The 15,120-nt window shown below is 38.2% G+C and overlaps 1 protein-coding gene across 1 annotated transcript in view; it reads left to right on the top strand.

Moving 5' to 3' along the window:
* The window catches only part of FRK (fyn related Src family tyrosine kinase), a 96,162-nt gene that overhangs the window by 72,854 nt on the left and 8,188 nt on the right, over positions 1-15,120 (top strand). Inside the window, exons 3-5 of the mRNA XM_008055270.1 lie at positions 8,482-8,645; positions 9,857-10,025; positions 14,376-14,534. Of these exons, the coding sequence (XP_008053461.1) occupies positions 8,482-8,645; positions 9,857-10,025; positions 14,376-14,534 (492 nt within the window). The remainder of the gene's footprint in view (positions 1-8,481; positions 8,646-9,856; positions 10,026-14,375; positions 14,535-15,120) is intronic.

Genomic DNA, 15,120 nt, shown 5'->3' with positions numbered 1-15,120 from the left:
GGATATTATTACCGTTTTTTCCCTTTCAATCACGAAACAGGAAATAAGCCATTAAAGGTTTCTGCCGCTCTCACTGTCACTCATATGACCGGTCTTGGATTCCAGTCTTGGAAACAACTGTGCTTCAGACCTCTGGACTTTATTTTTCTCACATCATCTTTAAAATTACTGACAGTTCACATATCATATTCTCTTTTCTCCACGAGTTTTCATTAATAGAAGGAGAATTTGCAAGAAATGTGTAGTCTAATATTGCATTTTCTTTTCTGAGGAATCTTTCATCACTTGAAGCTTCAAATCTCATCCATGAACAGAAATCCCAGAGAATCAGTCTACTCTATTGCTGAGCAGTTCACTTCCTTAGAAATTCTTTCTTATGTTTAGTAGGTGTGCCATGTCATTTGATTATTTATCCTTTCATTTGTGCATGTATTTACTTATGTCTACAAAAGGTCTTCAGTTGGCTTATAATGCTGCGACATGGTATAAAATACAGATAAACATGAAAAAGACAAAATAAATGAAAAAGAACTGAGACATGGATCATTATGCGTCTCTAATGGGAAACCGTTATCACAGTTTAGTCATCAGTGTAGCCTGAGGTTCTCCAGCAGAGGAGGCAAAAAGAAATGCCTTGTGCTTCTCACTGGCTTATGTAAGATGGGACATGTGATCTTAAGCATCAAGTTCAAAGAGAGATAAGTTGATGGGTCTTTATATAAAGAATATTTAGTGCCATGTCAGGCAGCGTCTTCAGCAAAGTGTGTAGGTATTGTCTTTAGGTGGTTGATTCTTATGCTGTCCCTCAAAGAACCTGGATGCACCAGTGTATGCTCTTACTTTAAAGACCACCTACCTTTATTACAGTTGACTTAAGCAGAGAGGGCAAAACACCCAGAAACCTACCAGTCTCACAGTTATCTTCATGTTAACAGGTTTAATCTTCTCTGCCCACGTGTAGTCATGGCTTTCCCAAGGAGGCTCCGGGATGTGAGGTGCCAGGTGTGTCCTCATGTTGCAGTGTGACATTCTCTTTCTTCTGAGCCCACTGTCTCACTTAATGAATTGTGTATATTTTTCTTGTTGCTAAATAATTTATATAATTTTACAGTTATCTCTCAGTTTTCAGATTCGCTACAATTTGGCAGTCATCTAGTCTTATAAAATGCTACAGTGAGCATCCTTGAGCATGTTGCTTTTTCTCTTTTGGGTGATGAAACTATGTTGTTTTAGCATCTCAATACAAGTGCCTTTATTGAATTTCATGTTGGGAACTGGTCCACATTAATGGACATTATAAGAACCAGTTCTTTGTAATGTGTTAGTGTATTTACTATTAAGAATGTCAATGATGATATTTCTCATTATATGTTCTATCTTTTTTATGAGGGCATACGTGAGAAATTTCTCTTTTGTTATTAGAAATGCAATCATGGGTCGCTTAATGAAAGGATTACATTCTGAGAAATGCATCTCTAAGTTAATTTATCATTGTGTGACCATCATAGAGTGCACTTATGGGATAGCCTGCTGCACACCTTGGCCACATGGTCTAGCCATGGGCTGCAAACCTGGGTAGCATGTAACTATACTGAATACAGTGACACAATGGAAAGTATTTGTGTATCTAAACATAGAAAAGATACAGTAAAAATATGGTATTAGAGATACAAAATGGTACTCCCGTGTAGGACTCTTACCATGGAAGAACCTGCAGGGTTGGAAGTTGCTCTGGGGAGCCAGTGAGTGAGTGTTGAGTGAATGTGAGGGTCCAGAATACTGCTGTACAACACTGTAGACCTTGTAAACACGGTGTACTCAGGTTACATTTATTTAAAAATTTTTCTTTTTTCAGTAATAAGTTGACCCTAGCTTACTGTAACTTTTTACATTATAAACTTTTTAAAGCATGTTTTGACTCTTGTGACAATGCTTGTCTTAAAACACAAACACATTGTACAGCTCTGCAAAAATATTTTATCTCTTTATATCCTTATCCACATACTTTTTTCTATTAAAAAATTTTATTTTTTACATGTAAAACCTTTTTCAAAAATTAAAAACCAAGATATAAACACACACATTAACCTGAGCCTACATGGTGTCAGAACCATCCACCTGCACATCTGTACCTTGGAAGGTCTTGGGGCAGCAGCTCAAATGGAGCTATCACCTCCTGTGATGATAGTGTTTCCTCCTGGCATCCCTCTGAAGGACCCGCCTGAGGCTGTTTTACAGCTAGCTTTTTTGTTTTTTTAGTAAGTAGGAGTAAACTCTAAAACAGCAGTAAAAAGCACAGTTAGTAAATACCTGAATCAGTAACATAGTCATTACTTACCGTTACCAAACATTATGCACTGCACGTCACTGCATGTGCTGAACTTTTGTACAACAGGCAGCAGAGTAGGTGAGTTTATACCAGCATCACCATAAACACACAAGTCATGTGTTGTTTTGTGATGTGAGAATGACCACTAGGGAACGGGGCAGTGGGGATTTTTCAGACCTACTAGATCCTGTGGGCCCACCACCGTGCATGCTGTCTGTTGCTGACTTACACGTTGTTGTGTGGCACATAACTACAGTTGGGTGTGAGTGTGTATGAGTGTTTTGAGTAACAGTTTAAAAATATTTCCTTCTGGAATCAGGTAGCCAAATGCGTTGACCTCTCTACTGTGAGCTACTAGAAAGACATGGAGCTAATCTTTGACCTACGTCTTTCGCACACACATGGCAGCTGAAGACATCCGTATGATGCCTGCTAGCCTTGTTCCCAGTCATCATCCTTTCCTTCACCTCTTGTCTTATTTCTTGCATCCACTTGTTTTACATTTGATTTTATTTTGAGTTGTTGTATAGTCTATGCAAGCTTTCAAACCTTTCCGGAAAGTGGTAGGGATATAACTAAATAAATGCATGTAAATTCATTTCTGCAGGGTAAATTTTGGAAAGTAGACACACAGGGTCTCATGTCATATCTTATATTAACCCAGTGAAAGATTTTCTGTAAGAAACTGAGCTAATATAATTTAAGCATGTTAATTCCCAGTGATTTATTGCAGATATAACACCAAGTGAGGAGTCAAAGTCCTGAGAGGAATAAAGAGTCAAGTTGCTCCTTGGAGTGTTTCTCTACAGCATAAGTGGCTGCAAATCCTATTTCCATGTGAAATTGTACAGAGAATTTTCAATCAAATTAGCTAACAAAATATTGGAGGTCACAATTATGTATTGCTAATTAGAGAGATATTCATCTGCTTTAGATCCCAGATATGTACACAGTAAAATGGACATTCTGTCCTAACATCTAGGAGCCAGCTTTGATTTGTGGGAGGCTGGTGTATTTCTATAACGAGTTGAACTATAGGGGTCTTGAGAATAAGGCCAGTGTTTTTCTCAAAAATGTGATAAGTATTTGAACAGATGTATAGTTTAGGTCCACAATTTCTGTGCTATGTAATGTAGAAGAAAGAGGTAATTTTTGCCCGCAAGGGTTATCAATTATGTTGCCTCTGACTAGAAAGTCGCCTCAGCTGGGCTTCTTGACCAATAACAATCCTGAAAGACCCGAGGGCATGGAAGCTGTCATATGTGTCCTCAAATAGTAATTTTTTTTTTTTGAGTTGGAGTCACACTCTGTCGCCCAGACTGGAGCGCAGTGGCCGCTCCTGGCCACCGCAGCTTCGACCTGCTGGACTTCGGCGATCCTTCTGCCTCAGACTTCCGACACGCCCGGCTAATTTTTTGATTTTTTTATTGTAGAGATGAGGTCTCGCCTGCCCAGGCGGGTCTCGAACCTGCGGGCTCAGGCAATCCACTCACCTCAGTCTCCCAAAGGCGTGGGATTACAGGCTGAGCCACCGAGCCTGGCTCTCAAATAGTATTTTTAGTAAGCATTTTTTGAGCTAACTAATGGCGACACCTTCTTAATGGGTCTTCACCTAACTCGATCTACAAGTTTAGTAGAAAATTACTGACCAATGTCCACAGCACACTGAATATTACTGGCTATGAACCAGGTGTCGTTTGGGACCCACTAGTTGAGTCATATGCTTAAAATAAATCAGTTCTGTTTGTTCTCTTTGGTCTTAGTTGATTTTTCTCCCTAGAAAAGGAGTGAACAACTCTTCTACATGGTGCTACTTTAATAATTTAGACATATGTATTTATTCCTCTCACAGCTACTCATACTAGAATCCTACTCTATTTGCTGTAGAACAGAATTCAGTGTAAAATGAGTGCGTCTTGAATTGTTTTAATGGAAGATATAACTCAATTAAATGTTGTTTCCTTTTAGGTGTATAGCTATCTCAGCATGATTGCTGGGGGAATGATGTCTATAATAGTTTTGAAAGGTACAAATTAATCTTTCAAAAACAAACCAAATAAGCAGCAGCTTACAAGTACAGGAGTTCTCATACACAGACTTAATAGCAATTTCTTCACTAATATATTTGGTGATCACTGTGTTATATAGCCATTGTTGTGCAAAGGGTAGAAAATGTTACTTTGGAAGTGCCTCTTTTCTGTTGACAATACTATTTGACAACACTGATATTGTAATACAATACTCACATATTGCACATTAGAAATATCTATCATCCTTTGTGAACAATGACACTCAAACTATCCCTGTGGGATTATATAGATAAGATCATTATTCTCATTTTCCAGATAAGGAAACTGAAATGAAATTCCTTGCCTGGGGTCAAAGAACAAATCACTGGCAGAATAAGATTAGGGCAGTGAGTTCTTGATTTTCAATCCTTTGCTCAATCAATGAAGCCATATTGTTTTACTCAGTATGGAAAGAGATTATTATCAGTCAGCAAGAATAAAGCAATGCCCAGATGATGCCAGAAGACCAGCTGAAAAATGAGAATCAGCACAATCAGTCATTTGTTTACCTATAAAATACCAAGGTAATTGTTATACTGATATTTTTCACTGAGTCAACTAGATGTCTTTGTGTCTTGCAGACGTAATCCTTGACTTTAGATTTATGTTGTTTTTCAAAGTTAATTTTGGAATTTCTTGGATTTCATAATAATTTAATATGTTGTTGGTGTAGCAGAGTTGGAAGAGAGCTCTTTGGAAGTGCTCTCTGATAAAATCTCACAGCACTCCTTTATGTGTGGTAGATGAACACCTTTCTATCATCAAAAGCTCCAGGGTGAGAATTACTTAAGTTTTATGGAAGGACTACAAAATAAAACCTTGACATTACAAGAAAACTGGGCTTCTATCTGTCACCAACTACATATAAATGCATTTGGGTCTGGCAAGTAGGACTGAAACCATCAGAGTCCATCCGAATGACGCGGATACCTCAGAATCAATTACTCAGAGTGTGAAGTCAGTCAGGTCATGAGTCATCCTATGGTATAGTCCACATAGAAGTGAATGTGCAGAATAGCTGAATCCTTTCAGCATGAAACAAATCCTTACTGTACTTACTGTACTTCTCTTACATGCTTCCCCACCATGCAATGGATCCTAATTCTTGGACATATTCTGGTAGATTAATCAGTTAACAGGTGAAACATTTTTCCCTAAGTCAAACTGATTAATGAGAGTAGATGTAAACACAGGATCTCTTGTCCTTTAACTCAATTCAATCATGATATCAGTGACTTCACTGATGGATGATTCCATTTTATTTTATAGGTAGCCTTATATTTTTTGCAGTTGAACTACTGAGATGTCTGGCTATTTTGAACTCATAGTATTTCACAGTAAGAATGACACAGGCATTATCATTCACTTATAATCTGTAGGACATGGAATAGATTGGGTTCAATAATAAAGATCACAACAAACCTGAAAAGGAATAGAAAGATTTGACATCCAATTGTGTAGTCGAGTGTTTGGTTCATGTCTTGGCCTGGATCTTCTAGGCTTGACTTGAGACTGTGCTTGTGATTTTAAGTGAAAGAGTACAGTCTGATACTTAAACATGAGCAGAAAGGCATTGCCACAGCTTTCATGTGGGAGCAGGAGAGTGTTATTCTCACTGAACACAAGTTAAAGAGCAATGGGAAGAAAATGAAAACTGTGTGATTAAATTATTAGTTATGCTTGTCTGCTGTATGAATCGCATCACTGTTGTTGATGCTGTGTTAAAAAGGCTACCTTCCAGTTCAGTGTTGCACACTCAAGTCTTGGTTTTTGTTTGTCATTCCCTGCATTTTTCTGGCATGTAGCAAATATCCCTATTCCACAAGTCTGCTCAGTTATTTAGCAGGGCATTTCCTAACCAAGTTTCTCACAGTGCTTACAGGAGTACTTATTTGCTTAAAGTATGTTACTGAGAATTTTTATATCCAAGGTAAAAATTAGGTGGCATTTACCTTAATAATCTTCCAGACTGAAACAATTCAGTATGCACCATGATGTTGCAGTATGGAGACTTGATCTTCCATTCGTCCATGAACAGGAGAAAAATAGCCATTTTAAAAGTATTCCTTTAAATTGATGTATGATGCACACAATAAAAGTACACACCTTACAAGTGCTTAGTTTGATGAATACAAAGTGAATACATTCATGGAACATGCACCCAGTCAAGAAATGGAATAAGGCCAACACTCTGACCCCTCAGGCCAATAGTTTTTCTTGCTTTCAAGCTTTTTAATAATGGGACCATATTTTTGTGTTTGTGAGATGCATTTGTTTTGTTATACGTAGATGGAGTTTGTTTATTTTCAAGTCTGCATAGTATTCCGCTGGACAACGATCATTTAGTTAATTCTGTTATTTATTAGTTGAAGACATTTGGATAGTTCTATCCATTAGTTAATGGACTTTTGGGTTGTTTCCAAGTGTAGACTCTTAAAAATCATACAACTAAAAGCATCCTTATAGACGAGTTTTGGTGAATATATTGTGCATTCTTGTGTTGATACTATACTTAGGAATGAAATCACCTTATTGTAGATAAGATGACGTTCAATGTTAGAAGACAATGGCAGTTTTCAAAAGTTGTGGTGAAAATTACACTGGCATCAACTGTGATGAAAATCACTCCACTTCCTTGCTATACTCGATACTGGTTGTCTTTTTTTCATTTTAGCTATCCTCGTGTGTGCCAGTTACTTTTTGAGAAAAGTTTCACCCTCGCCATTGGAATGCCCCCAGTACACTTCCATGTGGGTATTGAGATGTCTCCTTCCCTTTCTTAAGAGCATTGCTTCTGCTTGACCGATCACAGAAGCATAGCTTCTATATTTAGCAAGGAACTCAGACTAGCTATATTTGTGGTATATGCTGCTCAGTAGTTATCAATAACTTTGCTAAGTGAAAGCATAGGTATAAAGCGTATTGGTCAATATTTTGAATACAAGTGCTGAAAACCTGTGCAAACTAGTTTAAGCAAAAAGGTAATTAATTGACTTTTGTAGTTGAAAAGCCAGGCTTGGCAGTCTCCAGGGGCTAAGCTTCACTTTCTGTATCAAGACGACTTTCCACTGGGCTGCCTCTTAAGCAAGTTTGCTTCTTACCTGGGGGCCAGGATTCTGACAATGGCTCCAAACTTTTAGCAGGAAAACCCAAACCAAAGCAACAACAGCAGTAAAACTCTTTCTGGAACTCCCTAAAACAAGTCCTGGTACTGGGGTTCTTTGACTATGACTGCCCTGGCTGTGCCTTCACCAACTCCAGGTGGTCACCAGGTCTCTCCAGAACACATACTCTTAGAGAAGCATTGATTCTCTGAGGAAAGTTGGGGTGTTGATCACAGAAGAAGGGACAATTGGTGGCCGAAGAAAGTACCAAGTCAGACTGCCTACAGATAACACAATCTGTCTATTGCTGTAAGTGCTAGAGGACCTGCCCTTGGATGTGGCAATTCCACTGGAAAGTTACCTATGTGGACTGCATCATCTTAGGCTCTGCGGAACTGCGTTTAGCCAGTGGTGCTGGGACATTCTGTTTCCAGTGTGTGCTGAGGAACAGTGTCATGAATGGCCCTGCAGAGTTCCTTATATTATGCTATTGTAACACAAAATTGAGGACACTGTCAACTCCATTTCAGTCTCCATGTTGTAGGATTTTGAGGGAGAAATTCCTCCCTGGTCTCTGTATCAAGAAGAGTTGAACTGGTTCTAAACCTTTTGTGATTTTATCTTATCTCGGAAATGGTATGGTTTCTCTTCTTGCATTGCTGGAAAGATAGAGTCAATTTTATGGCTTGTTTTAATCAAGTGTGCTTCAAAGCATGGTTGGTTATTATTATTATTATTTTAGTGCTAGCCTCCCTCCTTTACTTTCATCTTATATTTCCTTTGGTATTCTTTTCCAATTCTTTCTCACTCTTGTTGCTATCTATCCCTTGTAAACTTTCTTAATTCTTTTCTGAGACAACGTCGAGAAATGCATAAAATTTTGTAAAACATTCATTTCATGCATTGAAAATATCACCACAAAATAAATCTGTTTGGCTTTAGCAAGAAGTTTATTAACGGGACTTGTTTTGGGTTCCAGTTTTAGATGGAGGAGTTGTAAAACACTACAGGATCAGACGATTGGATGAAGGGGGCTTTTTTCTTACCCGGAGAAGAACCTTTTCGACATTGAGCGAACTTGTAAGCCACTACACCAAGACTAGTGATGGCTTGTGTGTCAAGCTGGGAAAACCATGCTTAAAGGTGAAGTGCTTTCAAGATTTGTTCATTTTTGTTTGATGTTAACTTTTCCCCTTCAGATATTTGAGTATCTGTTAAGTGATGTCAGTTCAGAAAAAGAAAAAAAATTGCTATTTGATTACCTAAGGCAGGGACAGGTAAACTGTGACCTGTGAGACACTACTGTCCCATGCTTGTTTTTATAAATAGGTTTTATTGAAATGGATGCTTATTCACTTACTCATTTTCTTTGGCTTCTTTTGTGCCATAACAACAGAGCTTAGTAGTTGAAACACAGACCATTTGTCACATGGCGAATTAGACTTTAAGCTCTAGGAAGGCAGGGGTTTTGCCTGTTCTGTTTACAAAATGGCACCTCATTGATGCTTAAAAAATTTTAATGTGCCAAACAAATGAAGAAATGAATGAAGAATTGAAGAAAAAAGATGAGTTTTAAAGGAGATAAAAATTTAATTATGCAAAATATTTGATCTGTATACTAAATAACATAGTCAAAGAGTTTGGAAAAGTTTTGTGGATGAGGTGGAACTTCAACTGGGTCTTGACATTGGGAGGAGTTAGCAAGGTGGAGGCCAAGAGAAGTCATTCCAGACCTGTGTGAGGATGGCACTAGGTACAGGACAGAAGGCAACAAGATGTCTGACTTGGTTTGAAGAGTTACTAATGCTGATTCTCCCACCATCGTTTTTTGGTTGGAATTCATTAGAATGCAATTTGCAGTATTTTGTTTTTAAAAGCAACATTTCCTTTAAGAAGCAGCTAGGCATTATGTTAAGAGAAACAAACCAGACACAGAAAGACAAGTACTGCATGATCTCTTTGATATGTGGATTCTAGAAAGTTGAACTCTTAGTTCAGAGAGTAGAATAGTGGTTACCGAGGCTGGGCAGGCGGGGAAATAAGGAGCTGTTGGTCAAAGGATGCAAACTTTAAGTTATAAAATGATCAAGTTCTGGGAATCTAATGTACAGCATGAGTGATGATGGATGTGCTAAGTTGATTATGGTAATCATTGCTTAATGCATATGTATACCAATTTGTCATATTGTACATCTTGAATATATGCAATCTATACTTGTGTATTAACTATTTTAAAATTTAAAACAAATTTAAAGACAAAAAAAGGAACAGTTAAGCTTTTGTTTTCAACAACAACAACACAATATGAAGCCTGCCTTTTTTCTTACAAGTGTCTTCATTATTCTCTGAGACAGATCCAGGTCCCAGCTCCTTTCGATTTGTCCTACAAAACTGTGGACCAGTGGGAGATAGATCGCAACTCCGTGCAGCTTCTGAAGCGCCTGGGGTCCGGCCAGTTTGGCGAGGTGTGGGAAGGCTTGTGGAACAACACCACCCCGGTGGCAGTGAAAACACTGAAGCCAGGTGCGCACACACTGGACATCAGATGACACATGTGGCCTTTCATGAGCTCGACTTGCTACCATTGATGTCTGAGAGGTCACACAACAGCCAGTGCTGGCACCCAGCAGGAGTTGTGGTCATTCTCTCTAGCTCAGGTGACCACAACCTATGGATAAGGATTTAAAATATAAAGATGAGAGCACACTCCCCTAAGCCAGATAAGTCTTAAAATAGCTCTGATTCAAGATTCTAACATCACATTTCTTCCCTAGAGCTAGGATTTGGTTTTCCGGTGTCCTTCTCACCTTTCCCATTAATCTTAGTTAAAAACTACTGATGTAATTGAAAATACCTTACAAAAAATCAGATGGAATCGTGGTGCTATCCAGGGAACAACTATTTTATTAAATCCTAATTGTGTATGGTTAAAAGGCAAAATGATGCATCTAAAAACCTTGTATTTGAAAATGTAGGATCTATATTTTCTTTCATCTTCCTTTTCCCTGTGGTGGTAAATAAAAGTTTGCTAAAATCAATATTTATTCAGCCAGACTTTACTCCCTCCATTTTAAAGGTGAGGTAAGAGAATTTGGAGAGGTTAAGTAACTTTTCAATGACTTACAAGTCATATGATCTTGAACAAAATTTTAAAATACTCTCTGCTTCAGTTTTATCATTTGTAAAATAAAAATAACAATAAAATGAGTCTTGCAGGGTTATAATGAAGATACAATTAGGTCATTAGTAGAAATGCTTTGCATAGTGCCTGCATTGTAGGTGACCAAAAACACTATTATTATCACATAGTAAGTGACAGAGCTGAGATTGGAACCCATGTCTGTCTCTGCTGCATCACTATCTGGAAGAGAGTCTGTGAAGAGCAACATTACAGTGGTAGCCCCATACCTATTTCTAATGACCTGTTAAGGCAAGATTATAGTTCTTTGGGGGCCTCTACTGTTTACCTAGCCTAGACTTCTAGGAGATTTAGAAAGCACCCAGGGGGGGCAGAACTTGAACAGTTGAGTGTGCTTGGTAGCAGGATGGTAACATCATGGTTCTCAAACTGAGTGCCAAGGCTCACCGGGGCACCGTGGAGAATTCACAGCCATGCTATGAAATATTTAAATGTTCTGAGGTAAACATTTTGAATACTGTGTAAATGGCCCAAGTAGTTCATAGTTTCAACTTTAGATCATGTTACATTCCTTTTGCTGACATCATTATTTATGTGAAGCTGGGTTTTTGATAATTGCTATGATAAAAAGCAGCATACACACATACACACACACAAATCCGTGGACTAGGATGAGGGTTGCCTTGTTCCATCTGATTTCAAGACTTGAGAAGTTGCACAGTGCCCAATTATAGGTATATACATCAATTTAGTAAGTAACTGTGGTTAAGAATGAAAAAAAAATTTCTTTCTTTCAATTTACCTGTTACTTTTTCAAATAACTATTAAGTTGTTAGAACAAATGCTCCTTAAATTGTGTGGATCTAACCAAGTAATCAGAAGAATGGTTAGGTATTCATTTTGGCTTAAGGGCATGGTGACAAAAGTAACTAAGACACTAAAGGTGCTGTGAACTGAAAACATGGGGACCCTCTGCTGTGACAGTTGGGAGCGTCAACTTTGGTATCACATAAACCTGCACTCGAGCTTGGCTCTGCCCTCTGTGACTTTGGACAATTTTTTAACCTTTCTGAATATCCTCATCTGGAAGTCAGAATTGCAGTAGTTCTGACTGTCGAGGGTTCTGTGAGGACAAAGTGAGTCAAGTGCATAAAGTATTAGCATCGAGTTCTTAATGGGTGCTGGTTTCTGTGGGCTGGGGACAGATGTGTCCATTGGAGTGCAGGTTTGCAGGTGCAGAAGTTCAGTTTTGTAGCATTTATATTTACCAGACGAACACTACAGAGGCACTTTGAAGTGGTCAGTTGTCACAGAATCCTCCAGGTGAGGATAGTCTCTTCCAGCACCTGAGATTTTCACAATCACTGTGCGTATATGGCTTTTGAATTCTAATCTCGTCGATGATTGAAACTAAACTTTATTGTCCAATCTAACCATTCCTTTCCCAAAAGAGGTAATGAGATGTCCTTTCTAACATTACTCTCTAAGGAAGGGCTTTGAGAGGTCAAAAGAGAACAAGAAAAATCAGATTTCTTATATTAAAAAAAGCCACGATAGTTTTCTCCCCAACAGGAATAATTATTATTGATTTACAGTGTAATAGCAGCAAACAGCTTTAGTGATTGGTTAAATGTCTTCACTTCACTGGGGCCATTAATCAATCTCAGCAGCTATTTATTGCTTAGCAGACTAGACCGCAATAAAGATGAGCCTGAAATGAACTCCCACAGTAGCTGTGACAGGCAAAAATTAATATTTAATGTTGTATTGCTAGCTGGGTTGGGATCGGGCTTCTTTTAGTCTGCAACTGGTCAACTGTAACCAGCACAGTCATGAAGTCATGCTCTGAAAAACCTTCACCGGCAGACTCTCATGATGTCCCATGATTTCAGCTCTTGCAAGTGGTCTGGTTGGAGTTTGAGCGTCCTACATTCCATGGATCTAACAGCCACACCAGGCATTATATACACAGTATATATAAATTATCTAAATCTGATCATATTTGCTGCCATCATGGGAAGCTTCAGAATCAGATTTGTGTGTGTGTGTGTGTGGTGTTTCGGGGCAAGGGGAGTCACTACTCCATTGACAATCCAGTGGTAATATCCGAGAACAAAGGCCTTTGTTATGGTTGAGGCACTGTTTTTATTCTCAGCTCCATTCTGCTACTATGATTCCAAATTTCAATCCTATCTGAGTATGTGGAGTAAGTCAATGGTAGAAAGGGAATTGAGGCAGCACAGAAACGTGTGATGGAAAAGAGGATGGTCCATTCTCCCCTACTCTCCCGCTCTAAGTCCTTGTCCCTTCTCCTCAGCCTGTGAAAAAATACTTTTGATCTGTTTGGTTTTCCCAAGAGTGATGCATATTAGTGATGAAAGAAATAATGGCTGACAGTCATTGACTAGGCATTGCAATGAACCAGATAATGATCTTATTATGATGTCAGCAAGCTCATTAGCCACATTTCACAGATGAAGAAACAAGTTCAGAGAGGTTTGAGATCTTGCTCAGGATCATACAGAATTACACAGGGAGCCAGTGGAAGAGCTGAGATTTGTCTAGAATCCAGAGTTTGATCAGGCCTGGGTTGGTTCTGAACTTCTTCATTGTAGACTATGTGAAATAACCTGTAGGTCACATACACCTCTTCTTAACGTCATGTTCATAAACAAGTCACAGTATTACCTTAGAATGTCTAAGTGTATCCATGCCTGGTGTCAAATATCAGTTGTGAAATCAACATGGAGAGGGTGATGAATGCAGTGGTCTCTTTGGGCTTCTGTAGAAATGATATTTACATTATCCCTAGAGAATACTGAGATGTGAAATAACAGTATTCCTTTAATTACGGTAATGTCCCTAAAACATCATACCTAAAAAGAAATATAAGATTTGATAATTAGTAATGCAATATGAACTTCAGATAGCTTTCTTCCTTTTAGGCTTTATTCCATGGTAATTATTTGACACCTTGCATAGTGAGCTAGAGATTAGCCATTTAAATATGATTTAATTGTAGACGAGTCTTCAGAAATAACCCCCATACTGTCTCCATTATCATTTGGTCAAGCTACTAAGAATCTGACTGGTGGAAGCAAATCATACAGGAGAAAGATGTTGAATATCAGTTTCAAGATAAACATATAAAACTGGTATTAAAAAACACTTAAGTTTTGGGGATGACTTTGAATGTTTTCTATGTGACTACACTCTATGTTCTTACAGAATTAAGGATAAATATATGGCAGAATGTCATTGTTTTAGGCTTTTTTTCCCCCAGCTGTTTCACAGTCGACACCAAGGACAGGGTAGCTATCAGTCTTCTCTGGTGCCTGGGAAAAAAAGCTCTGGCTTTAGTAATTAAATTTGCAGCATCTTCCTGCATTCGTGTTAGTAGAATGTCCTTTCTTTGTATAAAGATGCCTGCTTTCTCTCATCAAGTAGACTGCCAGTCTCTCCCTTTTCCTTCATTTTTCATCCAGACCTGAATCAACCTCTGTTCACCTATAGGTCGTAACACATAAACTGCACACCCCTGATGCACCAACATATCTAGTTATTAGGTTGCCCTGGCTGAACTGATTCTCTTCTTGATAACTCTGAAGATTTGTGACACTGATGCTCTTACTTTACTGAGAGGCAGGAAGCAATCTTGATGATTCCCACCAGGCTGCTGTGAGGATAGGAATGCCTCAATAACATAAAGTGATTTCCTCCTCTTCTTGTTTCAGGTTCAATGGATCCAAATGACTTCCTGAGGGAGGCACAGATAATGAAGAGCCTAAGACATCCAAAGCTTATCCAGCTTTATGCTGTTTGCACTTTAGAAGATCCAATTTATATTATTACAGAGTTGATGAGACATGGAAGTCTGCAAGAATATCTCCAAAGTAAGCTAAAGACTTAATAAAAAGAAAAAAAATAGAAATTTAGTTTAGCTAGTCCTATAAATGTCAATTTAGCAAGCCTTCTGTAACCCAAAAGATATTTACTATGTGTGCGTCTGTGAAAATAAATGTCTTAACATTGAATGGCTCAACTACTATTTAATAGGATATATGCTAACTCAAAGGGAGGAAGATATTTATGTAGTGGAAGAGTAAATTGTTCACAACAGACATGTTAGAGTACTTAAATGTAATGTGGAAAATTAAGGAATAGATGTTTTGCATGATGCTTTATTTCCTACACTAACTAACTGAATGTTATCAGTCATGGACCAATGTTTTCTACGGCACAGAATCTGAAGACATGAAATACTTTTGGGAAAAAAGGGAGAGCGGTCCCTTATTATTTTTTTCTGTGCCGTTATTTGACAACATTGTATATTGTACTTTTTTGTGTTTAAAATACTTCCATTGCTAGGCAACACTGGAATTTTCAGACTAAAGAACACTGGAATTTTCAGACTAAAGAAATGATTTATTTCTACATTTGCTTCCTGTAGTCAGAGAAGACTGAAGGGCATTGTGAAAT

Source organism: Carlito syrichta, unplaced genomic scaffold (genome assembly GCF_000164805.1).
Source record: "Carlito syrichta isolate Samal-C Ts95f unplaced genomic scaffold, Tarsius_syrichta-2.0.1 Scaffold301807, whole genome shotgun sequence".
Lineage (NCBI taxonomy): Eukaryota > Metazoa > Chordata > Mammalia > Primates > Tarsiidae > Carlito > Carlito syrichta.
The sequence above is the reverse complement of the archived record's forward strand: the minus strand, read 5'-3'. Positions and strand labels throughout refer to the sequence as shown.